A 27,424-nucleotide genomic window follows, 5' to 3' on the forward strand; every position below is an offset into this window, starting at 1 on the left:
CCGTGTGAGGAAAGGCTGAGGGAGCTGGGGCTCTGGAGCTGGAGAAGAGGAGACTGAGGGGGGACTCATTCATGGGGATCAATATGGAAAGGGTGAGTGCCATGAGAATGGAGCCAGGCTCTTCTCGGTGACAGCCAATGGTAGGACAAGGGGCAATGGGTTCAAACTGGAACACAGGAGGTTCCACAAATATGAGAAGAAACTTCTTCCTGGTGAGGGTGCCAGAGCCTGGCCCAGGCTGCCCAGGGAGGTTGTGGAGTCTCCTTCTCTGCAGACATTCAAACCCGCCTGGACACCTTCCTGTGGAACCTCAGCTGGGTGTTCCTGCTCCATGGGGGGATTGCACTGGAGGAGCTTTCCAGGTCCCTTCCAACCCCTGACATCCTGTCATTCTGTCATTCTGTGACTGTGCGGGTGGGGGCGCTGCGGCCCCTGCTGCGCGCGCTGGGACGCCCCGCCCCTCCCGCGGGTGCAGTTGTAGCGCCGCCTCCAGGGGTTGCTATGGAAACGGCGATGACGCTTTCAAATGACGCCGGAAGTTCCCTCTCCCGGAAGTGTGTTGGGGGGGGGAGGAAGCGGAGCGGAAGTGCAGGGCTGCGGGGACAAGATGGGGTGCGATGGCGGCACTATTCCCAAGCGGCACGAGCTGGTCAAGGGGCCCCGCAAAGTCGAGAAGGTCGGACGGGACGGCTTGAGGGGGCGGGGAGCGCGGCCGGGGCTGTGGGAGCGGCTCTGCGGGCCTGGGCCCTGCCCGGCGGGGAGGCCCCGCGGAGACCTGGCCCGGCCTGCCCGTCGCGCCCGTCCCGCAGCGCTGCCAGCCGGGCCTGGCGCTCCGGGCACCGCTGTGGCTGTGGCGTTGGCAGATACAGCGTCTTCTGGAGAGCTTTTTGGGCGCTGGTCATTCTAGTGAATGTCTGGGGTTTAGGGGCCTCCTTCACTTAGGGCAACAGTGGCTGCTGGTAACGCTTTTGGTCCATTGTTTAATAGTGTGGCCGGACTGTTGGTGATGTCAAATGCGGCCATTCTATCTGCTTGCGTTCTGAATGTCGCTTGGGCTCACCTGTTAGGATGTTTTAGGTGAATCAGTATACAGTGGCATCACCTGTGTGGGTGTGTGGATAAAGACAAGGAAAAATCTCCCAAGAAGTGGCAGGAAGCTTAGGCAAATTATACTTGCTGATGTAACAAAAGTAAATAAAATCCATTTTCTACCCACACCTGACTGTCAGAGTAGCTGTGAACATCAGCCTTTCTTTTATGGCCTAATGTATCATAAAATTCATGTTTTATGCTGTAGCTTCACATAGCATCCCAACATCCCCAGATTTGTTTTTCTTGTTATCTTGTTCTTTTCAGGAAATAGAACTGCTGGTTGAGCAAAACAGGAATGAGATGCACAAGTGGAGAGAAGAGGGTAGTGGAGAACACGTGAAGGGCAAAGAACAGTAAAGAGGGAAGGGGACAGGTGGAAGTGACAAAAAAATAAGAAAACTGAATTAGAGTTAGGAAGATAAGTCCCAAGTCCTAGGATGCAGAAACATGTTCAATAGATAGAGGTAGACCCTCAAAGCTGGTCATGAATTTTGCTAAAAGATTTTGCTGAAGTTACTTTACAGAATAACTTTGAATGCAGAAAGCAGATTTGGTAAGATAACTGGGGATGCAGTTAGTGCTTCAAGTACTACTTGATTTTGTCTTTAAGTAGTTTGCAAGTATAAAAGCTGTTTTAAAATCACGAGTATTTTTTTTCTTCAGGTTGACAAAAATGCTGAGTTGGTGGCAAGATGGTACTACTGCGCTCTGAGCCAAGAGAAGTTGTGTCGGCCAATTGTAGCCTGTGAGCTGGGCAGGTATGGATGTTTCCATATAGATCGCTATATTAAAGAGTACTAGTTTAAGTTATGACAATCAAATATGGCTACTAAAAATTTTATGTTACAGGTTGTATAATAAAGATGCCGTCATTGAATTTTTGTTGGACAAGTCAGCTGATAAAACTCCTATGGAAGCTGCGTCACACATCAAGAGCATTAAGGTAAACAGGCTGTGTCTGATGTTAAAGGATGCCAGAAAAGTTAAAACATGCTACAAAACCTCAATTTGCTCGTGTTCTCACTATATACAAAAAGTGCTAAAATTAATAAACCACAATGAAAAAAATCTTAAGAAATGTTATCATAGCTCAAAAATCGTTTGTAAATAGCTTAAGGTTTGTATTTTTATTTTGCAGAATGTAACAGAATTAAACCTTGCAGATAATCCAGCTTGGAGTGGTGATAAAGAGAGTATAAAAGGTGACAAATACGATGATATCCAGTCTGCACGCTTCATATGCCCTGTGGTGGGATTGGAAATGAATGGAAGACACAGGTCAGTAGGTTTCTGGATTCAGTTTTTAGAAGTGCGTACTATGCTAACCTGAATATAGAGCAGGTAAAAGTGTTTGAATTGATAATGTTTCAGCTCATGTACTCCCTGAAAAAATCTTCCATGTGGAGAGGAGAGAGCGCAGACCCTGGTGGGAGCAGCTTGTGGCAGCTTTGGGTCAGAGTCAGTGAGGCAAAGAAACTTGCTGCAAAGTGGAACCATTCAAATAATGTAACTTCTTAGTAAAACAGCCTGTGGTGATAATTCCAGAGAAATGTGTCACCCTATAGCAGATGTACAAAAACATCTCAAGAGCATCTGTTTTGCTACGATTGCCTTGAGAGATTGTCATAAACGTTTGCTGAATTATACCAAGAATGAAATAACAAAACATGTTGTGGTTTAATATACCAAATATTTTTCATTTTACTCATTTCATTGTCCAAATAAATACGTAGCTACTTACAGGTGCTGATACTAAGATGAGCTGCAAGGGTTTGTAAAGAGAAGGTTGGCTGTGTCCTGCTCACACATTGCAGTGTTGTTTCAGTGTTAAATCAGCACTGCACATATATCTTTTAGACACAGGGTTTCTTAGAAACAATTGTACACCTTGTCTTCTTTTCTTTGAAGGTTTTGCTTCTTGAGAAACTGTGGCTGTGTGTTCTCTGAACGTGCTCTCAAAGAAATTAAATCGGAAGTTTGTCACAAGGTGAGTTTTTCTTCAGCTTTAGTAGCAGTGGGGTCACGTATGACCTCCACACATAGATCAGACATACGTACATACGTGTGTGTGTATATATACAATTGCATTCACATCTACTGCTGTAAAATCTATTTTTTAATCTGAATACACAAATTGAAATAGAACTTGTAAAAGTTCTATAATGTTCTGAATGGCTTTTTTTGATTGAAATGTGAGTTTAAGGGGTGATAAAAATGAATATTTTTGTTCTCAGTTTGATTTTGCAGTAACTAATTTAGAAGTTTATTTTTTTAAAATGTTTGGTTATAATTTCAGCTTAACAAAGGGCAATTGTTTTTGCTTAGGGGTATTGGGTATTTTGGTTTTTGTTTGTTTGTTTTCCCTGAATGCATGTGGTTTATGTTTGTCAGTGTCCACTCTATGTATTTAAACTGATTACATTTTCAGGTTATGTTTTGATCCCTGTGTTTTTGAAGGACATTTACTGTTGTCTTTGTGAGGGGGGGAGGGCAACTCTTCATAGAATTTTCAGTAATTACATTAATTACTGTAGAAAATACTGACTGCACTTTATTTTACAGTGCTGAGTTGATCTCATTATGTAGGTTCTTTCGTAGCTAGGGGCAATGATAAAAGTTGCAAATACTCTCTTTTTTTCCTGTCACTATTTTTATTATCAGTGAGATTTATGGTGATAGTTGCTGTGTTTAGGCAGAGTTATTTTTCAGCAAACGCTCTCATATTGGGTAAATCACTCAGTATATTTGTATTAAACAAGACCTGTAAAGGAAAACCTTTCTCGGTAAATTGTTGCCAGTGATGTGGAATACCATTAGGTTTAGCCTCATATTGCTGCATTCTCTGTTAGTTTTGTTCTGTGGAATGCCAGTTTGGTCTTGATGGGTTTGCTTTGCTGTTGGCAGATACTAATTTATTTTTAATGAGTTTTTTTGTTTGTTTGTTGTCTTTTTGTTGATAGATGGATGTAACTTGATCAGTAAATGCAAGAATTAGGTGTTTTGTCTGTGGTTTGGCCAGTTTGATAATCTTATAAAAACTAAATGAATCCCATGTTTTCTGGAATCTTTAATAATCGGTATTTAGTGTAGCCTCATATTTGCACACAACTGTTTTCACATGCACGTGAATTCTTCACAGCATTCAGAAGGCTGCTTTTAGAACTAGTGAAGTGGATATAATATAATCTGGTGTGTCATCTTTTCCTTATTGGCTTTTGGTGCACAAAGACAATGGTAACCAGCTGGGAGAATGTGTTAGTTCACATTTCCTTTGATTAGTGTCAAAGAGTGATTTGGTGGATTTTTGGATATATACTAATGATGTTCTCGTTCTGAATCAAGAAGGTGACCAGAACTTCTCTAAATTGGATCATGGGGACCTGTTTGCCCTGTGTTCTGGTAGCTAACAGCTTGTTTATATCCAAAGCACTAATTAGCAGCATTCCCCCAGCACTTTCTATCTTTGTGCACCAATGGAGCCTATAGTAAAATGAACTAGAACTAATGAAGAAGAAAAAAATGAAGTGTTGTGCATAGTGCATGTGCTAGGATTACAAAGTCTTTATTGATAAATAGAATCCTCTTCTGATACGTGCTCTTTCAAAACAACAAAACTTTTTGAAGTACAGAATGTTTGAAGGTTGTGGGTTGCCATATGAATGTTTCTACTGGTGCTAATTGGTGTATTTTAAGAATTACAATACATTTTTTGAACCGAAATCCGACCTATGGGATCCACGTGGGTCACAGCATATTTTTTTTATTATTACCCCCCCTTCTGTCTGCCGATATGTGCCCAGGTACTGATCCCTGTGTGTCCCTGACACATCTGTGTGTGCGGAGGGATTGTTATGTGACTTAAGAGAGTGACATGATGAGAGTAGTTGAAGAAAGATAATCCTGTACTTGCTTGTTTACGGTGTGTATTCGGTGCCTCAGCCAGCAGAATCTGTGTTTTCGCTTCATCTCGGGGTGAGATTTTTGGATACGTGGATGTAAACTGGACATACATCAGTCTAGGAGCTGTATGGCAGTTCTTTACCTCACTACTGTGAAATTCAAGAAAGCTCTTTCAAAACAAGCTATTCTTGTGTATTAATGTCACCTGTGAGCCTACAGAGCAGTCTTGACAGTCTGCTAAATTGTAAACAGCAACAATTTCCCGAAGGACTTTATCAAATAGATGCTGTAATGACACAGTGAAAATATTCACCAGAGAATACAGATTTCCAGCAGCCCAAACAACAGTTCTGCAGTCCTCCCCTTTATGCTCATATACTTTAAAGTAGAGACTGAATGTGTATTTATGTGCTACAAGGTGCATATCACAAAATGTTGTGCTTCACGAAACTGTAGGAAATGACTTTCCTGCGTTCAGAGCAGAGGATTGTTTCTTTTCCAGACCTTGTGCCTTGGCTCCTGAGAGTGCGTACCGCTTGGTGGGAAGTCCCACAGACTCTTGTCTCATTGCTCAGTTTTCTTCTCAGTTTTTTCTGAGGCAGCTCATACAAGACATAGAGCAATCTGTTTACCCAGTGATATGCAGCTCACAAAATAATTGTTAGGAAAACACTGAATGCAGATGCAGATTTTGTCTTGAGGAAATGGAAAACCCCAAGATGAAGAATTTGTCGTTCTTTCGTTTATCTTGACAGTATTTACTGTAGCACTAGATTTGAAAGGCTTTATGGAGTCTACAGCGGAGGATCAAGTGATCTTTCTATCAGAGTTCCCTTTCCAAACAACATATTTTGCCTCAATATAAACTTTATATGAAGAACTAACACATTTATGTGCTTTTACTAGAATTGTTAACAAGATTGGATTGGATTGGATTGGTGCTGAAGATTTTTTGGAAGAGCGATGAGAACTTTTTAGGGGTGGTTTATGTTGGAGAGCAAGCTTGTTAGATGAAGTGCTAGGGACAGATTTCGAAGCTTCTAACTATTTAGACTGAAAAGGGTTGAAAAGGGTTCTGAATAGGATGTTCTCACCTATTGTGTTAATTCTCTGACAGACTACTAAAATGAAAAGAAAAGCAAAACTGTTTCAACTCACTCTTGTTGTATTCAATGGGATCTTGAGGACTGTAAGTCAGTACTAATCTATCGTAGTCTGTAGATTGTGGCGGGGCCCAAAGTGATCAAATTATTTGGAGCTTCTGTTCCAACTGGTTTCCTGATCCTTGCATGGGCAATCTTCTGTGCCTGCTTGTTTGGAAGTCTGCTATTTGAGAAAAAATATGCTTTTAGAAATAATGGGATAAAGAAATTACTTAGCATTGTATAGCATCTATTTAACCTCACTTTTGGGGTTGAAAAAGGCACCGTTACCAATTTTTTATGTTGACTCTCCTGTCTAAGAAGTTACTATTGGTGTAATAGAATACTGGTTTGGGGACAGGATAGAGGTTAGTGGATCTGTGGTAGAAATCCTTCTCAGAGTTCCTGTAGTCTCTCTGGAAGTTAAAGACAAGATTACATTTTAAAGTGTAATTTCTTATATCACTTCAAAATTTATTTTGGAATAGTTTTCAGAGTTAACAGACTCTAATACACACTTGGAATAGTACCCTAACTATTAAAGTCTGTACCATATAAAACACTTCATCAAATGTTTAACTTGGATATAGAGCTATTGAACATGTGCCTCAGGCTTTGGAAACAGAAATTGCACGTACGTCTCTCAGACGCGGTTAGTGCGTGTGCAGTGCGCTATAGGGCATAGTGTTTCCTCCAGCAAGGTCACGTTGACACGATATGCTCTTAGGTCAACAGTAACCAAGTTTAGTAAATGCTGGTTGCTGAGATCTAAGAGTTGTGATCTTATAGTATGATAACGCCTACCGAACTTAATGAACGCTTTTTATATGTGTTTAAATGCTCAGCTTTTGCTGTTTCGTTACTTACATTTTTTACTGTTGTTAGAGGTAAAGCATCTTTCAAGAGCATAATGTGGTTATGATCACCCAGAATATTGAGTAGAATATCATTTCTTAATGACTGAGAATGGGGTGGTTTAATTATGATTTTCCTGGGGGTTTATGTATGTAAAACTTTGTTTAAAATACAAAATCCTTTACAGAAGGAGGATCACACTCCATTGCTTTTCCTGAACTGACATGGGTAAAGTTTTACCTAAATTATATTTTAAGAGGAGGTTTTGTGCAGATTTCTTTTTCCTCGGTTTGACTTGTTCAGTTATTCCAAAACAAGCCCATGGTGCCTTGCTATTGAATTTATCCTTTTAATTCAATTCAGAAGTGAGACACGAGCATTGTTCTGGGTAATGGTGACAAAAGGGGCAAGCCAGAAACTAGATTTGCTGCAATGATGGTAACAAGGAACATTCCATTCATGTTTTAAAAGACAACATGGGGTGGGTGAATGCTAGCAGTGCCCTGCAATGGATTTGGTTTGGTTTGGAGATAAATTAATTATTAATATAGCTATGATTAATACATGCTGGAGACCCATTAGCTTCAGTAATGGTTTTCAAAGGGACTCTCAACAAGCTCAGAGTGAACACGCTGCATGGCTTGTTTTTTCCTCTATTTCTCTCCATAAGAAAAGCATCTCCAGCAATATTTAGCCACAAGTCTTGGATTATAAATGCAACTGAGTACAGGCCTTCGGGTTGAGTTTGGAAGTTTCTGTAAATAAATAGGGACCAGATGGTCTGTCTTTAGGTTAAAGTTCATTTGAAAGAAAATTATGTTTCCAAGAAACTGGTGTGGGAAAATGAGCAGCACAGTTCCAGGAACCTGGGAATAAGTTTGTAATAAGAAACTTTTATGTTCTATTGTTGGGTCATTTGTTGATTCATGTGATTTTGTGGGAAAAAACACTTAATGTACAAGCCAGTTTTCCTGTAAAAACTGAGTGATATTCTGGCTGCATAGTGAAGCTTATATCTAAATTGATCCTAGACATTTATTTCTAATCTGTAGTTTCTGATTGAGTTGGTAAGTAACAGGATGTATTTTATTAGTTCCCATCAGAGTTAAAGCAAAATAGTTGGGATTTTATTTGGATTTACTGGAATGAAACTTTAATCTGCATTCTTGCCAAGATACTTGTAGAAGGGGATGAACGGTTTGGAATGACTTGTCGCAATTCAGATTTCTCCTGGTCTCTTCCCAGCAGTAGGACCCAACTAAAGACTTTTGGAGATGGGATGCAGAGGTTTAATCTCATGGAAGAGTTGTCATATCATGCGAAAGACCACGACGTACATTCTCATGCTTCCTCATGTTCCCCCATCTTTTAGGTTGCAAAAGTGATTAATTTAAGGCTCCTGAAGAGGAAGGAGCAACTCTTCCCTGGAAAAGGCTGGATCCTTGTGCTTTTGTTTTATCACTGTTCCCTGGTTTTGCCTGTGGTGTGTGTTGGAAGCTCCTTCCTTACTGCAGAGCAGCGAGTGCTGTGTGTGCTCAGCAGAGCCTTTGGGAGCAGGATGCTCGGCCTGGTTGCTGCCTACTGTTCTTTCCAATTGCTGCAGACTGTTGCCAGGTTCAGGGAAGTTTTATTTCCCTCACCCAGGTACACCAGGATTGAAAGATTTGCTTTTCAGGCAGTTTTTCTTTGTCCCCTGGCCTCAAATTTCCTGTGTCTCCTTGCCATAAACTGCAGAGACTCAGAAAACAAGGTCTTAAAGGTAAACGTGCATTGCAGGACCCCGCTACTGTTACTGGCACACGTGTCCTTTTCATTAAGAGCAAAGCCTGAGTAGCACGAGCGATGTTGCCATGCTACGCAATGAAATTAGAGATGCGGCTGGACATGGGGAGGAAAAAAAAGTGAAATGGACTGTGTCTGAAATTGGTTGTCGCTTGCTCATCTACAAGCTCTGAAATTTTTAGCATGAACTTCATTGATCAAAATAATCTATTTCATAAGACACACAGTAAACATGACTTTAAGTTGTGCTCTTCATATTTTAGCTTTGTTCAGTCATTGCTTCCATTTTATTTATTATTTTCATACCAGGTAGTCCTTTTTTTTGAGGAATATTTATTTTTTTCCAGTTAAATAAGTCGCTTGAAGGATTATGAACCTCCCACTTTTCTTCAGTTAGTTATAGATATAGACATGTCATTTTCTTTGAGAATCAACCCATTAGCAGTTGTCGCTCTTTACGTTACCAGAATAAATAAAACCTGTTTATTTCACTGGCAGTACAGTGTCGTACTTACCCTCCTAATGCACAGAGTGAAGTCTGGCTAAAAACGTTAATGGTTTCTGTCAGTATTTTTGAACCCTTGTTTCAATGTTAGTTAAGCTCAAATATTCAGTTTCATGTTGAAGTAGTTTTCTTCCTGAAGACGCCAGTGATCTTCAATGGGGACTTGTGCCTGGTGCAGCACTTTCAGCCGGTAGCGTCTCTCCAGACAGTCCATGACAAGGGGATACGTTGCAGGCTCAAATTTGTTGGCAAACAGATGAGGTGACTCGATAATCCACTGCAAATCCCCTAGTCCGTAGACACAAATGTCTCTGATGTAATGACCTGCAAAGGCAAATTGAAGGTATCTGAAAGCAGCAGAAAACTGAACAGAATGATTTTAAAAAATAGTTTCACTTCATAGTGTTGCTAACAAAAAATACTTTTCACATAAAGCATCATTGAAGTATATCTAGAGGGTAATGCTATATTTGAAACATAAAGGCAAGGGTATGGTTTTGCGTTTTACGCAGATGGATAAGTGTTACCTCCAGCTGCTTCATCGTGTTCTGTAGTTGGACATGGTGAAGTTCTGATCTCCTGCCGCTATTTGGGTACGCGTTTAATCGTGCAGTGTTTTCTCTGTGCTGAGTTTATACAGTTATATATTTTAATTTCTTGTTTGCATGCCTTCCATGTGGTCAGCACTATTTTCCTTTTCTTATTATTGTTCAAATGGAAGAGATTTAACCCAATGTTCATGTAAGTATCTGACAAACATACTTGTCAGGTAAGCCCCGTAGTCTTCACCAAAAACTGATCGTCACGTTAATGCATTGGTAATTGGAGATTCAAAGAGTGGTTGTCAGTATATGGATACTGTGACCATCTTTGCAATAATATGTCAGAAGCTATTTAGATTGGATTCAGTGGAGTAATTTAGTAGACAGCTGTTTTATTTTATACTTTCAAACTAAGATACGATGATAAAATATAGCCACTGTGGCACACTTAATAGCTAGCTGAAAGCATAACATGTAACTAACTCACAATGAATGTTAGTCAGTGAATCAAATTTGAGTTCGTGATCAAAATCCACGTTACCTTTGCAGCCTTTGTGTACGGTTCCTTCTTGGTCTTTCCATTTAATGGCTCGGATGTTTCCTTCCCAGTCTGCATTGGGTGTAGCTCCTGGAGCATCTTTAAAAACAGAAGGTTCTGATGAAATTTGGTTTTACTTATTACAGGGAGTTTTTTGACTGCTGAAGATATTTTTAAATGTAGCCATGTTAAGTATGTATTTACGGATATTTACATCATAAGAATCAACATCTTTCTCGGTTTTATTGCTTTTTTTTTGATTCCTTGAGAGCGTGAGCTTTTACATAGCAAAAAACCCTTACTTTTTAATCAACATTATTCTAGCCTTGTAGCTAATGGTGTGCACCATAAGTAGTACTTTCCTGGAATCCAGCTTTGCTTCTCAGCCATCAGGGGATGTGACTTTTTGCAAGGGCAGCATCCAGGCTGAAGACATGACCATATTTATGCACTGCAATTCAGTGAAGTGGTGGCATTAAACTCTGAATTGGAGCTCACTGGCTCTCTGTGCCAGAGGCTTTACGGTGCTGGTGGTCCAGGGGTTATTCATAGTAGAAATAACGTATGTCTTACCAGTTAAACGGTTCAGCGTGACCCAGTAGTGTTCATCCGGACTGTACGTGTCTCTTGACCATTCAAGCAAACCTTTTGCACGCGCATCAGTCAATGTAAACTCTACAAATTCTTTAGTGAGTATGTAATAGGCAGTACCAAAATATATCGTCAAATTATAAGGAGGTTTAGCTTTTATATTCTTGGTTGGATACACGTATGACATTCCAGAATGTACATATTCTCTGTAACTAACCTGTGTCCTGTGTTTCATGTGAAGTGGTTGGACCACCCCAGGAGTCATATTTTTACCATTCCATTTGCTTTTGATGTATTGTATAATGTCTTTGTTTGTTTTAATGGGATAATCTTGACCACATAGATTAATAACATAGTTCCACTGAATTTTGGAATGAACGAGATCTCTCATGCAGTTAATATCAGCTTGTAATCTTGAAAATCCTGCATACACAACACTTTCTCTTTTTGAGGAAATAAAAATATTTTCGAAGCAATTCACAATATTTTGTACAGCAGCTTTATAATCTTTTGGTGACTTTTCATCAATATGTATGCAGTAAATATTCTGAGGCATATAAATAGCTCTTAGTAGCTTTACAAACATTTCCAGCTCCTTGTGAATTGTGATAATGTATGCCAATGAGAAATTCCCTTCTTCATCTGACAGCGGTCTTGTGATAAAATGCAGAGTCTTCAATACCGTGGAGCAGTTGCACGAATTCCGAATGCAGTCGAGTGGTTGAGGTTGGTGGGTATTCTGACAAAAGTTTCCAATTTTAAAAGCAGCGGTTTTACCCACAAAAAGAGCTGAACAAAGTTCATCCGGGTAAAAGCCACATTCTGCTATATTCACGTTAAATTTTTGTTGATTCGGCTCTGCAGAAAGCGTATCCTTTAGGTAGATAAAAGTGTAGATGAACACGCAGACAGCGATGCACATTAAAAATCCTGATTTTGTTGCATCGAGTGGGTTCATCTTTTATTTTCCAGGCGTCGTCTTCTCATCATAGTTTAAGTGTTCAGATTATCTGAAAGGCAAAGTGAGAGAGAGAGAGAAAACCTTTTTGTTCTAATAGATAACATGTTAGTGATACATTTATGAATGCTGAGATGACTCTTTTTCCAGGTAGGAGGAGGAGGTGTGTGATGCTGGTGCTGCAGGGCCGGGCTTGGTCAGGATGTGCCTTTGGTGCAGGGCGGGTGTGTGAGCGCCGCCTGCTCAGAGCTGCTGCTGTTTCCTTAGGGCCTGCAGAACCTTAAGTTCTGCTGGAGGACCAGAATTCAGTCAATTAAATCAGCAGAAAATGTATTAAATAAACAAAAGGAAGAGGCAAAAACATAATCCACAAAATACACTTTTTTTTATCCTTATAAAGTCAGCAAATGTTTGTAACTCTCTGAGAGGTTTTGTGGGTTTTTTTTCCTCTGACATCTTTGCATTAGTGCTTTGGAAAACAGCAAGCGACAACACTCAATTCTTATTTTGAGCCTATGTGCGTATCCTGAGATAAGTACACTACTACCAGTATTAGCATTCAGAACCAACAGTCTAATTTACATGAGCATTGGCATACAAGTTTTTCCATTGTTATTTTTTTTTTAAGTATGTCGTGTTGAAAAGTCAGAAGAATGAGAGTGGAGCAGTGCTGAATCCCAGAGCAACTACATGAAGTCTTTATCCTTGAAGTATTAGGTATAGAACTTCCTAGAGAAAATTCCAGGGTTCGGGGAAGGCTCCATCTGCTACCATTAAGCTTAATAGTTAAATTTAGAAATATTTTAATTTTTTTTAAAGAGACTTAACTTTCTCTTATTTAATTAATATTTTACCAAAATACGTATTTCATCTGTAAATATTTCATGGTTTACACCTGTCAACATCACAATGTTTTTACAAAGGAACAGATAACAAGCATATTTGTATAAAGGTAATTTCTTCATGGGAGTTGTGGTGAGAAAGGTCTATATTTTCATTCGAAAGAAGTGAAAAAGACTTCCAAACTGAAAAGTCAGTATACATCTGTCCTAGAGGCTTGAAAATAAAGACAGCATTGTAGTTAAAGTAGAAATGAGGCATAGAATTTAAAAAGCATTAAAAATGCAGAATTTGAACCAAGGGAGTGGACACTCTACAATACCACAATTTAAAAATCTTATTAGACCGTTGGGAAAGAATGTATTTATCTTACTGTCCTTACTGGTATGCACTGGACTCCATGCTGGAAGAATGCCTCTTTTCCACTGAGCATTCCAGAAAGAGTAGTTGGATGTTAGGTGGAGGGGTCACGCATTTTGCGTCCACGTCCCATCAGCAGCACTTTCCGGTCTGCACGGGATGCACAGGCCAAAGAAAAACATCACAAAATCAGGTCCCAGAAGACTGTTTTTTTCTTCAGAACCCCTAAGGGACACATTGACTGCATAAACAAGCGTGATGTGAGGCTCTCATCCATTTGAATGAAAAGCTTGAGCAAATCAAATCCACATCAGCCTTTCAATATGGGGCGGAAAGGAGGAGAAAAGGAAAAGCAGTGCCAGGTGGGAGCCAGGATTTTACAGTAAACATGAAATTCTGCTGCCAGCTGACTCAGGTTTGCAGAAGGGCCATTACGTACCCACCAGCAGAAGTTAGACAGGGAGTGTTAGGTAGGGAAGCACTAATTATTTTTCTGGACCTGAAGTCAGAAAAACTGTTCTATTCTGAGTGAATAATTACAGGAGCAGCACTGAGGATGCTCTGAATTAGTGAATGTGATGTGGTCTCTGTGGCGCATCACAGGGAAGGTTCATTCTGGGCATAAGAGTAACACTGAAGACACTGGGCAGTTACAGGAGTATTTGGAACTTTATACCTGCTTAGAATCTAGAACATCTGTAACAAAACAAGCGTGCTTTTCTCTTTTTTTCATTAAATACGTCTTGTTCCATAGGGAACCAAGCTATAAACTGTTTGTTTCATACACTTAAATTTTTATTATCCTTCAAATAATAGCTTCTAGGGATCTTTCAGGTTATTAAGTGTTTACTATGGATTTTTCCTATTGAACTGCATAGGATCTAGAAGCTATATATTTTATGGCAGCATGAAAGTACACAAACACCCAAAGAATTGCTTCTCCAGTGATAACGTGTTTCCGGGGAGTGACTAAATGCCTACGAGAACAGAACTTGACAGCTTTCAGCCGCAGGGTGTATTATAGCATGTAAGCATTGGCTTTCTGATAGTTTTACCAGATTCAGAGCTAGAATTGCAGCTGTTAGTCCCACTGTGTATGAACTTTGTCCCTTAGAAGAATCCTTCGGCCCCTATGCTGTTGTCTGCTGTCAAGGGCTGTGCAACCATGTTTCCTCCTGCCCTCGAAGCACAAGATATCCTAGTGTCGAGAAAATCTACTGCCCAACCACAGCCCAGTCATTGCCTATCTTGAGTTCTAGTTTTATTATGCAAGATATTTATTGTGATCAGAATGTGCCTCTGAAACTCACCCTTTTCTGCGGTATGGATAGGTTGTCTAAATCTGGAGGATGAAGTTGGCATAATTTTTAGAAGTGCCGAGAGCAGTGTTTGACATTCTTTTCAGCCTGTTTGTAGGGGCGTTCAAGCACCTTTGTGGCTGCTTTTCGGGTATTACTTAACAGGAGATTGTTGTAAGCCTAAGCTGCTCCATCTCAATTAAAAAGGTGAACTCTCGGGAGAAGCGGAATTATGTTTATGCTTGAAAATACGCCTGTGAGATACCTCAGTGCATCAAGACCCCATTAACTATGAATACTTTGCTGTTCATTTCATTTCGTGGTAACAAATCATTATACAATTCACTGTTTCTTCCTACCAGAGGTTTTCGGACTGCATCATTGCACATCCAAATGTTCTGTTTTGTCTGCACTCTATTTGCCTAATGTTAATGTTTAAATAAAATTTGGTTTGTATGACTTCATAATTCAGCATAGCAAATGACAGGAACACTTAATCTTCTAATGAAACAGTTAAAAGAACCTTATTCACAAATTTTTTCGTCTGAAAGGTGTTTGTGCAGCCATTACCGTAGAGATTTTTTTAGAGGACTGAGTATTCACTTGCTTATAAACTTAATGTTAAAATCAGTGCTTTTGACTTGCTTTGCTTTTTCCTTAAGCCTGGGCAGTGTGCTGAGTCTGCTGCTGTGAGGTGACAGGCATCAAGTAAAGGAGAAAAATCCTTCCTCAAACCCAGTTAATACTGCCTTAGAAATTTTCGGTCATTCTTACTTAAAAATATTGCATTGATATTTACTGATGGTACAGATTTGTAGATGTTTACCTGTTCATCTTTGCTATTTTTTTCTGATCTCCTGTTTCTTTCTTTTTTTTTTTTCTTCAGCAGTGTATTTGACCTCATAAGATGTTAAAGCAAATACTATGAAAGCTCTTAAAACCATTAACTTGTAGGGCTGTAAAACATTAAGTTGCTTGCAACAGAGCAGGATAAGTATTTGTAAGTGTTGTGATTTTAATGGTAGAAACACCACCAGTAGCAGTGACCCCCGCCCTCTTGTACGTCTATGACAAAGTAAGGAAAAATAAGATTACCCTTATTTCAGATTCGAGTATTTTTAAGTGAAATGGTCTTTCTGAAGTGAAAATATTTCTCGCTTTACAAAAATTAAAACAAGTTCTGTTTTGATAAAGGAAAAGCAACAACCTGAAGTCTTACAATCTAATGTATTCAGTCTTACCTTGTACACAATTAGCCAGGAGACGGCAGCATAATTAAAATAAATTGCGAGTCCCATTGTCCTTCAGCAGAATTCAGCCGGCGTTCTCCATCCTGCCGCTTGTGTAGAGACCTTGCGTAAGTGAAAGGGGTTAAACATTAACGTGACTGTTTTCATTTATGGCTTCATCTGGCTTCCCGCAATGCTTCGCATATTTATTCTGCAGTAACACTGTTGAGCTTCAGAAATGCCCTCTGCTTCACAATAATGAGAGAAAACTTGAGCTTCTCCAAATTTCTGTTGCCGCTCTTCTGAGGCGACCTTTAGAGGACTGAAATCAAACTTTCACATGCGTAGAGCGTGTTGCTGATAATTATAAATAGTGTCGCTTTACCTCGGAGACTTTAACCTCTGCACTGCTAAGGGAGTGTGCTGGATGATGAGAACTGGAAAGGAAACAGCCCTCTCCTCCTCCTCCCCCTGTTCTTAACTGTTTGCCTGCTGAAACTTTCCAGTTTGCAGCAATTAAGTATAGCAAAGAATTGCTTCTGGTCATTTCTGGTAGCTGGGAGCTTAAAAGGTAAATGAAATATCTCCTTCCAAAACTCGGTGTTTGTTGCGTTACTACTTTTTATAAAGGTTCTTGGGGGGGTTTTAGTAAGTGAAAAGTTAACAGCTTATATTTGCTGGAATTAGGAAGCTTTAGGGTTCTAGAAATGAGTAAGAAAGCTGGTGTATTTGGGACACATTCAGGTAAAAATAGTGTGTTGGTCAGAAATAAACAGAGAAAACCTCAAAGTAAATGAAGGCATGGCTGCAGATACAAAATTATCATTGACTCGAGGGGAAGCTCTGTAAATAAAGGCTTCTGCTCGGATGGTGTTTTTCTAGAAGGGGCTGCACCTTCTGAGTGACAGTTCACATTCTGTGAATTATTATAGTATGTAGGAGACTTTCCACTCTTCCCAAGTTACCATTTATTCTTTGCCTCATCATATATCTGAGTAAAGTGGTAACATCAAAAATTGCGTTCATTAAATCTTACGCTACTGAACTTCAAACGACTACATCTCTGGAAGAATATCTCTTCTAAAACACGTTTTTAGTTAACTGTTCCAAGAGGCAACAATCATTAATACGTGAGCCTGTGTGGCTGGGAAATGAACAGCAATGTGTTCCTTGTTCCAACAGGATGTTTGTTCCATCCTCTTTGGAAACAGCCCCGTGCAGAGGGGCGGTCGGACTGTAGTCGGACAGGTTCTGTAATCCGGTGGGAACTGTTTGGAAAAGTGTTCATGTCTTTATGCACTTCCTAGTAATAGTCATATTCAGGACTGCAGGAGTGAATTTACTGTTTATAATTTGGGAAAGAGGTTTCAGACTCGTAAGACATTAAATTGTAACGTTGTTCTAAACATTGAGATATGAAAACGTATTTGCTTGTTGTTTGTTTGTGTTGTAATAAGATTGGAATAGCCATGGATGGAACTATACCTTAGATGCTGTACAAAAACCAAAAATCACTGTCCAAAATAGTTTACAACAAGAAATAAGGTACAACGTTGTTTTATGTAGCTGAAACTTAAAAAGCTGTGAATTTGAGAGTTCAGGAAATCATCTTAAACTAAGATTTCATTATTACTAAAATAACCAATTGTATTTTATTCTGTAAGAAAGATAAGAAACTATGTTACCATATTAAAATGACTTGAAATTTAGAAGGTCTCTGTTACTTGAAAGAGTAATTTTGATATTTTAAGTTTAAAAGACTAAATTTATGCCTAAGCTAATATGTCTTTTACACCTCATAATACCTTTGTTCTTATAATTTTATGTCTTTGGGTCAGGGGGGTTTGTTTTTTATTAAGTTGTATTTGTATGCGTGTATATGTATGTATATACACATAGGATATGTAGGGTGAGACTTTGATGACTTGTTGATCATATCCGCACCCTTGATGAAAGCATGTTAAGCCATTTAGATATCTAAATATATCTATCAGTTTTGAACGTGCTTTTAGACACAATTGGTGCTGCTTGTCCGGCATGTCCTTCAGTGAACAGCCCACTTTCTGCAATCCCAGACCGGCTCTCGCATTCAGACCTACAAGCTCCTGTTGTAACGCTTGTGTCCCTTTCAGAACAGTTTTCAGGTTCAGTGTGATTTGGGAGTGTCTTCTGTTCAAAGTCCTGCAAAACCATCAAGGAACTACAGCAAGTACCTTTGTATGTATTTAATGTCCCAATATAAGCAAGGTACGGCAAAGGAGACCCTGTCATATTGTAAAATAAACATCTGCCCCAGAAGACCTTTAATCTGAAGGAAGAATCTTTCTGAATTTGCAAAATGGAACTTTCTTTCCGCCTTTCATCTCAGCATTTCAAGATGTTGAGATAAAAATCATTCCTTTTTTTTCTGCATGAAGAGATAGTGAGCTTTTTGAGAAATCAGAATAACACTTTGGCATCCAACCATACTGACAATAAAAAATGTTTGGACGGGTATGATGCAACAACACATTGGACCTACTGGAGGTCATAGAACCTGGGAAGGTGGAGTTGGTTCTGTGCCTGTAACTTGCTGTGCTTAAAGGATATTTGGAAGGGCATGGTTTCTGTAATGTAATCTGGCTGTTGTCATGCAAAAAAATGACCTGTTTCAGTGAATGGAAAGTGGACACCGTCCTCATTTCCCTGTTTCTTATAAATACTTTTCATTTTAGAACAGTTCCACCTGTGTCTTCCAGATTTGCTTGCTTTTTCCAAGGGCAACATTTATTGAAATTCAAGTCCTCTGATATAAACTGTTACTTGGAGGAAATGTCCACTTCTTTTTGTATGCTTAACAAAGAAAGAAAAATATTGCAGAAATGACTTTTTAAATCACTGAATCACAGAAGGTGCTGGTCCCTCACACTGTATTCAGAAAACACCCTGCTAGAAATGAACTTCTCACTGGTATTTCGAACATTAACTCATTGAGTAGCAATGGAAAAATTTGGGCTACTCACCCATTTGTGTGTGACTTACTATTCTGCCTGACTTACTTAATATGTGTCTTTATAACCATTGCTTCTCCTTCATCATCTCTCTACCCACTTGTGTCCACGTTCATTTTTAAACTGTTCATCACTTGAGCAGACCAGTCAAAGTCCTGGCCATATGTCCTTTCGTTTGTTTAATTCCTACTGCAAATACACACATAACCTCTCACAACCTTTGCTTAGTAAACAGAAGAGTAATGACAGAGGCAGGATTATAAACTAATCTTGCATATTAACAGAAAGCTTCTGGATTTAACGAAATAAATACAAAATTAATAAGGATTGGGATCTTTGGAAAGAAAACATAGGCAATGTGCTTGGCTTCGCCAAATGATTGGAAATGTGTGTGGTGCAACATCTGTGTCTTCAACCAGAAACCAAATGTGGAATTACATGAAGCACATTACATGTATTATCCAGTTTAATTTATAAATGTAATTTGAAACTTGGTAGCATTTAATAAATCAGATGAAGGACAATGAGATGGCAAGGCTGGGTTAATGAATAGTGCTGCTTTTATGACACTGTTTAATCCTCGTAGTGATTTAAAAATAAATGGCAGAATGGCATGGTGCTTAGACCTTAATAAAATGTATTCATAACCAAAAAAATAACAGAAAGTACTTCAGTGTTTTAATTTTTAGCTATGGGATTCAGAAAATGGAGTAGATTCTAGTTAGGACATCTTTGTTTAATCTGGTCACTGTGCCTTTGATGTTAGTGAAACAAGGAACCCATGAGCAGAAAACACACAATGGGACCTTTTCTTTAAAGAAAAAAATAGCTGAAAGTGTTGTTTATAAAGGGCTGATAGTGAAATAAAGATGTAATTTTCTTAGGCCTATTTCCTGGAATAGGGCTTTGAAGAAAAACAAAGTACTTTCATGTTTCTGAAATTCTTTTTGAATTTGCCATGCAGATGGGTACGCGAGCTGCTTTTAAATGTGGTTATCAAAAGTCCACCATTCACTAGTAAGAGGGGTATTTATTCTCCTTTTTGTGAAGAGTGATGCTGTCAGTTGCTATTATTTTGTTCTGTGGTAAAATCAACTTCGACATTTTAAGTGAAAAGATCTATTAGACTGTATTAAAAGAGAAAGAACTATTGGAAAAGGTGCGATGGCAAGGGGAAGGATTGGAGAGCTTAAATACAGAATTCATTCCAACAAAGGTTCACCAGCATAAAGGTCTTGAAATAAATGCTAGTTTTGTCTTTTTTTTTTCCTCGAAGTGTGGTGTTCCCTTTCAAGAGGAGGATGTGATTGTCCTTAATGGTAATAAAGAAGATGTGGAAGTATTGAAGAAAAGGATGGAGGATAGAAGGCTTAAAAGTAAATTAGAAAAGGTAATATTTTTAAAACAAAATCGAAAGAATTCTTGTCTGTACTGCAAAGTGCTCTTAGATTGCGTACCTTTGTCTGCTGATCTTCATGCAGCTGGATTTACTCAATAAGCTGTGTTGTACTTTGCTGCTACTTACAAGTAATGAGCTTGCATGCTTATTTTGCCAACAGCATATTGAGGGAGATGTACTGAAACTGTCCTTTGACCGGCAGGCAGTGCTTGCTGCTCTGAAAATCACAGAATTCAGTGCTATGGGGAAAAAGGACAATGTGGCAGCTGTCCCTCAGGTTAGAGGGTTTTTTGCATGGACACTGGAGGGTTTGGGACCAGTGACCCTCTGCCACCACCTCCTGGCTGAGCTTTGCAGCAGCATCTGCTATGGCAGCTTTATTCCTGAAGCGTTAATCGTGTGGCAGCATGGATTCTCTTAATTTTTATAACACATTTCAATATATTTATTTTCTTTGAGTTTGTGTAGCTTTCTGGAAATATCTACAGCGTTCTGAGTGTATACAGAGTCAGCTTTTGTGATAGTAATGCCAACAACTGTTTTAATACATCTTTCTTTTTCAGCTTGGAATTTATATAATCAAAGCCTGTAATGGGATTCTTGTTGCTGTTGTTTGGGTTTTTTGGTGTTTTTTTAATCTGGACAAACATAAGTTAACTTGGAAAATCTGTTCCACAGATGCTTTTAAAAATTTAGATGAACTATTTGCATCTTTTCTTCCCAAGCAATCCTGCGACAAAGGGCCCGGTTATTGAAAGCTGCCCAGGAGGGACTAAATGGATATGAGATGCAGGATTATGCTGAAGTTTTAATTGAAAAATATCTATATTGATTACAGTTAACTGTGTCCTCTGTAACGTTGTGTAATTTGCTGTCCTGCTACGTGCGTTCGGAGTTGTCAGATTATTTTAATGATAACACGCACTAACCCCCGCAAAGTCTACAAACCAAAATACCATATCCAGACAGTTTAGTTCTGGCCTGCACAATTTTCTTTAAGGTAGCTTCAAGATTCCCAAGGTTATTATTTTTCCATATAGAAATAATACCAAAAGTGTGGAGCAGTATTGTGGAAAGAAGAGTTCCATGGCGTAAGACATAAAAATGTGCTAAAAGGGATTGTGTGTCTATCAAATACAAGTTGGGAATTGTGTGTCCTTTCAGTCCATGACCAGGTTTCTGCTTGTGTTGTTTCAGAAGTCGAAAAAATGTAAGGCAACCGAATCAGCTTCTCAGCAGGACTGCACTGCAGGTAACGTCACAGCTACGAGACATGGGACCTTCTGAGGTTTAGTCTGGGTTGTTTAGTCTGCGGAAGAGAAGGCTTAGATGTGAGCTCAGCACTCTCTAGAACGACCTAAAGTGCAGTTCTAGCCAGGTGGGGATTGGGCTCTTCTCCCAGGCAGTCAGCAATAGGACAAGGGGGCATGGGCTTCAACTCTGCCAGGGGAAACTGAGGCTGGAGATTAGAAAGCAATTCTGTGCAGAGAGAGTGGTCAGCATTGGAATGGCTGCCCAGGGAGGTGCTGGACTCACCGGCCCTGGAGGTTTTTAAACTGAGATTGGACATGGCACTTAGTGCCATAATCTGGTGAATGGACTGGAGTTGGACCAAGGGTTGGACTGGATGACCTCTGAGGTCTTTTCCAACCCAGTCCATTCTGTGATTCTGTGAGGCGTGAAGCAGATTCATGATTTCATTTTTCTTTCACGGATTGTCCAGGTCCATCAAAGGCGAAGAGCGGAAAGGATTGTATCAAATCCAGTTCTGGGGAAAAGAGGCAGATTATCTTCACCAAAAGTTCAGGTTGGTGAATCTGGGAATAGTTAAATGATGAACTGTTGATAAACTGTGTGAGAAGCGGGGAGAATTTCCATCAGAAATGCCTTGCCTCCTGCCTACTGCCTGCATTTATAAAGAACAGACTTTTAAAGATATTTCATTCCAGATGATTATAATTGCTCTTGGATGTTTAGGAACCTAGTAATTCTAATATAATGTTTGCTGTATTTTTCTTTTCCAAGAGTGTAAAGGAAAAAAATGCCTTTGAAATGTCAGGTCCTTGATTTATGTTCCTAGCAGCTTTTATATCAACCAGCAACAGAATAAGAGGGGAGAAGGAAAATAAAGAAAAGAAATCCATGGACTGAGGAATGCCAGTAGCACAGGAGTTAATTTGTGAACACGGCACCCTGAGGTTTCTGGACTTGCAGCATACATATTCATTCTGTCAAATCCAGCCTTTGGTAATTCTTTCCAGGCAACTATTAGTGGCATTAAAAGCAGCATTCTCCAAATATAAAAAGGATCTGATCTATGCTGATTTACATACAATTCTTATGACTCCATGCAGAAATCAATTAAGTGCTTTTGCAGACATGGTCCCTACAAGCTCTTTACATGCCATTGTGCCCAAGTTAAACTAAATATATAGAGTTTCTGCAGACTTCTGTGCACTCATTTCTTTACACCAGAGACTTGGCACATGCTTCGTCTTTGGAGAAGATTAAATAGTTGTTCAGAAAGAGAAGCGAGGGTTGGAAACAGAGGGATGGGCACTTTCCTACCCAAATAGAAAATGGTGCAGACTATTGTTATTGGTCATAAATGACTTTGCAAAGAATAAAGGGAGGAGATAGATTCCCCAGGGACAGTATGTCACAAGTTTAGCTTTTGTCATTTGATAGCTAATTTCCAAACAATACTTCGGGGTGGTGGAATACTTTCATGTTTCTTTCTTGAGACTGGCGTTCAGAGCCAGTTTTCACTCAAAGGAATAAATGTTGTCAATGCTGAATTACAGTGCAAGGCTTTACACAAATAGGAAAGAATTCTTCTCTCTCCAAGATTTCTAAATTCATTTTGAGCATAAATTCTAAAAGCTAGGGACGTGTTTGCTGTTAGCAGTATGTTTGCTGTTCAAGTGCAATTATGGGATATATTTGCGATAGCCGTGAAAAAATACACTTAATTGCTGTACATGTTATTTTTAAATGCTTTTATCCATCCTTATTTAAATATTTTTATCAATTGTAAGCTGTTATTGCACGCTTCACTCTACTCCTTTTTCTCCAGCAGATAATGGAAATTCATCTGTGCCAGGAAAAGTCAATAAGGCTGCTTCTGCCACCAAGAGATCTATTGCGGACAGCGAGGAGAAATCTGAAGCGTACAAGTCTATTTTTACATCACACAGCTCCGCAAAACGTTCGAAGGAAGAGTGTTCCAATTGGGTTACTCACACAGCGTACTGCTTCTGAAACAATGATCAGCCCCATCCTAACATTCATTACTGCTTTCCTTCCCCAAGGCTTTCTCTGTACAACTCTGATACAGAACTTTTCTTGTAATCTGGTATTATCTGTTATTATTCCATTTGCAAGTTGTTTATAAACTTGTGAATCGCTAATGAACCTGTTAGTTGCAACTTCTGTTAAATAAGAAATAGAGTGTTAGAAGCCACATTGTATCAACAAACCTCTTTCTAAAATGATGGATTATTTGCACAAAAATGTTTCTTTCCTCCTCCCGGTTGGATGCTGTCATTCTTCATCACATGAGTTGGTGTCCTCAGTAGTAGGAGTGAGGGCAGCAGGATCTGCCTCCTGTCCTCTTCTGCTGAGCCGCGCCACAACTGTAATTATAGCGTTCAACGTATTAGTACAGAAATTCGAACCTTTTGGAACTTTCTGACAGTCAAAAGAGCAATAACACTTGTCATTTGTACCAGCTAACTGGGCCCTCAGTAGAACTAATTTGTTTCTTAAAGATTCTACAGGTGTTTTCAAGTAATCTACCTTTTAATGGAATATATGAAAGCATAATCTTGAAAACATCTGTACAACATTCTTATTGTACTTATTGTTGTAACCTGTTTCTAATAACAGGGTATTCACTTGTAAGTCATCATCTATAAAGACGAGCCTGTAATAGGCTATTTTTTTTCCCCAGAAGGTTTTGGGGGGGTTTCTTTGTGTGGGTCTTAAAGTTAGAAGTATCAGGTCTGAGCTTGCTTTCTTTTGTCAGAGGATCAGAATACAGTGGGAGCTAAGTATGAGTTTCCTTTTCTGCTGAAACAATAAGATTCTGTGTACATCTCTGAGGAGCAATTTGCCGTTTTGAATTCAGCAGCTTACCACGAACATAGAAGCGTTTACACGGGGTGAGAGAAAGCCGGGTGGTGACAGAAGAGGAGGAGGCGGATCTGCGCTGTCTTTCTGGGGAGAAACGACGGGGCAGCAGCGTCAGGCGAGTCAAAGCCCTGGTGGCGGATGGAGGGAACCCCCAGGGCTGGAATGAGCTGCTGAGGACGTTTCTCTTTCGCTTCTCAGGCTGCTGAAATGTGCTGCTTTCACAACATCTCTAGTACACATTGTTTTATTTTCTGACATAAAATTCTTAACAGCAAACAACTGTTTGACTGTTAATTGCTTGTTACAGAAAGATGCTAAGCATAGTATGTCACTCAGTTTTATCCCCATGATGTTGATTTAGATAGAACTTGCTTTTGTCTTATGGCCATAACACTTCAATTGAATAGTTACACATGTGCTTAATTTGTCAGCATTAGAACAGAATAACCTTTTATGGGCTTTCCTTTGGCCCTTTTATTATTAGCTTTTTTCCAAGCACAGGAATCCTTTTAAAATGTTAATGTTCCATAGCAAGAATTTAGTGGCTGAATATTTGAATGCAATAATACCTACATGAAATAACTAGAGGGAGAGATGGAAGCTTTTCACCTTCCTTTCTTCATCTTTTAAAATTAAAATAGACTTTTATAATCCTGGCACAAACTAACCAGAATAGAAATGCAGAAAGTAGGAGGCTTTTAAAACCGCTGCATGATGTTACATTGTTACTTTTGTGTGTGAAAATGATTAATTATCCTCATAATTTATTTTTAAAAGTGTCCCCGTTTATAATTGCCAATAGTTAACTGGAGATTCAAATGCTGTGTTTATATTTGCGTAGGTGGTCTCCGTGTTTCAAACATGTTGAATGAAACTACTAGGATTTTATTGCTATTTTGATAGGTATAATTAAAAATTGGCTTGTTGTGGCATTTATATAGTGGTAAGCATTTTTGTTTTCCACAGATGCGAATGCGTATGCACAGCACATCAAACAGTTTGAGGTTTACTTGAGCTTCCAGGAAGCGCTCAGCCCCATCTTGTATGCACGTCTAGTAGTCACCTTTGTTCTCCCTGTTCTGTGTTCTTTTCATTGTTAACCTTTATTATTTGTTAGTTACAGATAATGAAATTACTGCACTAAAAGATAGACTATAGTAGGCGCTTTATTTGCGGTCTAATTCTCTTTTGACAATAGATGTTAAAGCCCTATTAGCGTTTATAGGAGTGCACTGTTCTTCTCTTTAAATCAGTTATAAATCCTAAGGGGAATTAATGCTTTTGATTTAGCTATTACTTTGCTAAAGAATATAAGAAAACATAATACTCAGTTTTTCTTCCTTTTTCTTGATAATATGTTGGGCCAAGTCCAGCCTGCTGACTTGGTAACAAGCTTTCTTGCTCATTGGGGCATAATAGTGACTTATTTTTTCAGTTTAACCTGCTCATTTATTAAAATAAGTTTGTGATTACCGTGATTTGGTTAATGTACTGTTTATTCGTATACACTTGGGTTTATTTTCTGGAATTGATAGTTTGTGCTATGGCACTTTGTTAGGATTTTGTGTGGTAGTTTACCATCCTGCCTCTGTGGAGAGGATTCTTGAAATGTTTATGGTTTATAGAAATGTTGTCAGTGACTGATGAGGTCTTTTCCTTCCCTTTACAAAAAACAGCTGTGAAGGAATGTGATATATTGTTGGCATGTGATGCAATTCATCGCCACAATTGACTTTTGTTAATGTAAAATAGAGGAGCAAGAAAGCGGCCACTTGTGTTGTTGGCAGGCTGGGTTAGGCAGTTGGGACTGGAACGTTGACTTGGCAAGTTTTAATACATTCAAGCGAATCGTTTGCTGGAGGATGTTTGCTTTGTTGTGGTTTGCTTTTTGTGGGGGAGGGCAATTTAATTTTCTTTTAACATAGGTGAATTTGAATGTTGGTGAAAGTTGAAGACTGTGAGAGTCTTACAATCTGGAAGCTGCATTTTTTTGAGATGCTGCGTTAGTCTTGTATCCATGTGTCTCCGTTCTGGGGAGTTCACGCAGCAGTTAGTTCTGTTTCCATGCTGTTCAAGCCCTGGCCTCTCTTCTGAAGAGCCTAAAAAGGACCCAGTTAGTGTCAGTTGGATAATAGCAGCGTCTTTTTGTGCGTATCTGGGCCGCAGGTTCCACATCACAAGTGGAAAGGGACTGGAGAGTTGTGTCTCCTGATTTCCAGGCCGAGCTGTCTGCCTGCCTGCACGCTTGCGGAGCATTCTGTCCTTGCCGTGTCGATGCCTCTAACTGAAAACCTGAGGCTGTTTGCACGTTCAGACTTGGCAGAGATCAGCCTGGTATCAGTGTTTAGCTAAATTCCCTGGTCCCCCGAAATCAGATGTGGAGTTTCACGCGGTGTCACAGGCCGTCCTGTGAACTGCCTTGTCCCCCGTGATCCGTGACGCTGTGGGGCAGCTGCTGACTCAACGTGTGCCGGCCTGTGCCACCTGCTGACCTGCAAAGAGAACTGGAGCTGCAGAAAACGGGATTTTGTCTTCCCAGTGAACCTTCCGCACCTTGAACCTTGCACACTGAGCATCCTGGAGCTCACAAAGGTGGTTTTGGGGTGGATTGCGCTTTCCTGGTTCCTGCGCACCCATCCCTCTGCAAGGACGTCGCTCTCGGAGGTCTTGTCTCTCCAGCCATCTTCTTCCACAAAACCTCTAAGAACAGTATGTCTTCAAGGCTTTTATATCTCTGTGAATCTTAGTTGAAATTAAACATTCTATTATGATGTTGCTGATAAGGGTGTAGCAGCCCTGAATCTCCAGAAAGACTAAAATCCTTCAGAGATGCAGCAGCACCCCCAAGAGCCATCGGGGAAGCAGAGTTGAAGTGGAGAAACGGGTGGGATCTGTTCTGGAAAGACTGGAATTAGTGACATCGCTGTTGATGTTTAGTGACTAGTAAAGCTTGAAGGGACACAGTTCATCCTGTCGGGGTATTTTAAATATTATTTCCCTCAACTACTTTTTTTTAAGTAATCATAGAACTATCTTCTCTCTAATGGGAATAGTTTGAGAGGTGTACAGTGGGAAAATACACGCAGTTTGCTAAGATGATTGGGAGGTTTTATTGGAATTTCGATACCTCTCTGCTTCAGTCTCCAACCTCCCTGCCATGAGATCACCACGTGCCTGGCAAATTGACCAAAAAAAGCATAGAGTTCTCTTTAAAACATGACGCTTGTTAGATGAAAATATTTCTTATTAATGTCCTATTCTTAGCTAAA

General features: G+C 39.6%; 2 protein-coding genes across 5 annotated transcripts; one reads left to right on the forward strand and one right to left on the reverse strand.

Annotated features, from left to right (window-relative positions):
* The first annotated feature begins 531 nt into the window (after nt 1-531).
* On the forward strand, nt 532-25,633 carry RTF2 (replication termination factor 2). Of its 2 annotated transcripts, none has more exons than XM_065849889.2 (9): nt 532-676; nt 1,756-1,850; nt 1,942-2,035; nt 2,231-2,370; nt 3,001-3,079; nt 19,899-20,012; nt 21,219-21,273; nt 21,745-21,828; nt 23,098-25,633. In XM_065849889.2, the coding sequence occupies exons 1-9, from the start codon at nt 608-610 to the stop codon at nt 23,280-23,282; spliced, it is 915 nt and encodes a 304-aa protein (XP_065705961.2). In that variant the 5' UTR covers nt 532-607; the 3' UTR covers nt 23,283-25,633. The 2 variants fall into 2 exon arrangements, with proteins under 2 accessions (XP_065705961.2, XP_065705962.2); XM_065849890.2 differs by having other exon boundaries at nt 533-676; nt 23,101-25,633.
* On the reverse strand, nt 9,009-16,066 carry LOC136108436 (beta-1,3-galactosyl-O-glycosyl-glycoprotein beta-1,6-N-acetylglucosaminyltransferase 7-like). 3 transcript variants are annotated; one of them, XM_065850218.2, is made up of 5 exons: nt 15,645-16,066; nt 13,128-13,255; nt 10,930-11,957; nt 10,360-10,455; nt 9,009-9,600 (listed from the first exon to the last, which is right to left on the reverse strand). In XM_065850218.2, the coding sequence occupies exons 3-5, from the start codon at nt 11,903-11,905 to the stop codon at nt 9,374-9,376; spliced, it is 1,299 nt and encodes a 432-aa protein (XP_065706290.2). In that variant the 5' UTR covers nt 11,906-11,957; nt 13,128-13,255; nt 15,645-16,066; the 3' UTR covers nt 9,009-9,373. The 3 variants fall into 3 exon arrangements, with proteins under 3 accessions (XP_065706290.2, XP_071671838.1, XP_065706291.2); XM_071815737.1 differs by having other exon boundaries at nt 13,119-13,255; XM_065850219.2 differs by lacking the exon at nt 13,128-13,255.
* Nucleotides 25,634-27,424: the final 1,791 nt, after the last annotated feature.

The sequence above is a fragment of the Patagioenas fasciata genome, chromosome 16 (genome assembly GCF_037038585.1).
Source record: "Patagioenas fasciata isolate bPatFas1 chromosome 16, bPatFas1.hap1, whole genome shotgun sequence".
Lineage (NCBI taxonomy): Eukaryota > Metazoa > Chordata > Aves > Columbiformes > Columbidae > Patagioenas > Patagioenas fasciata.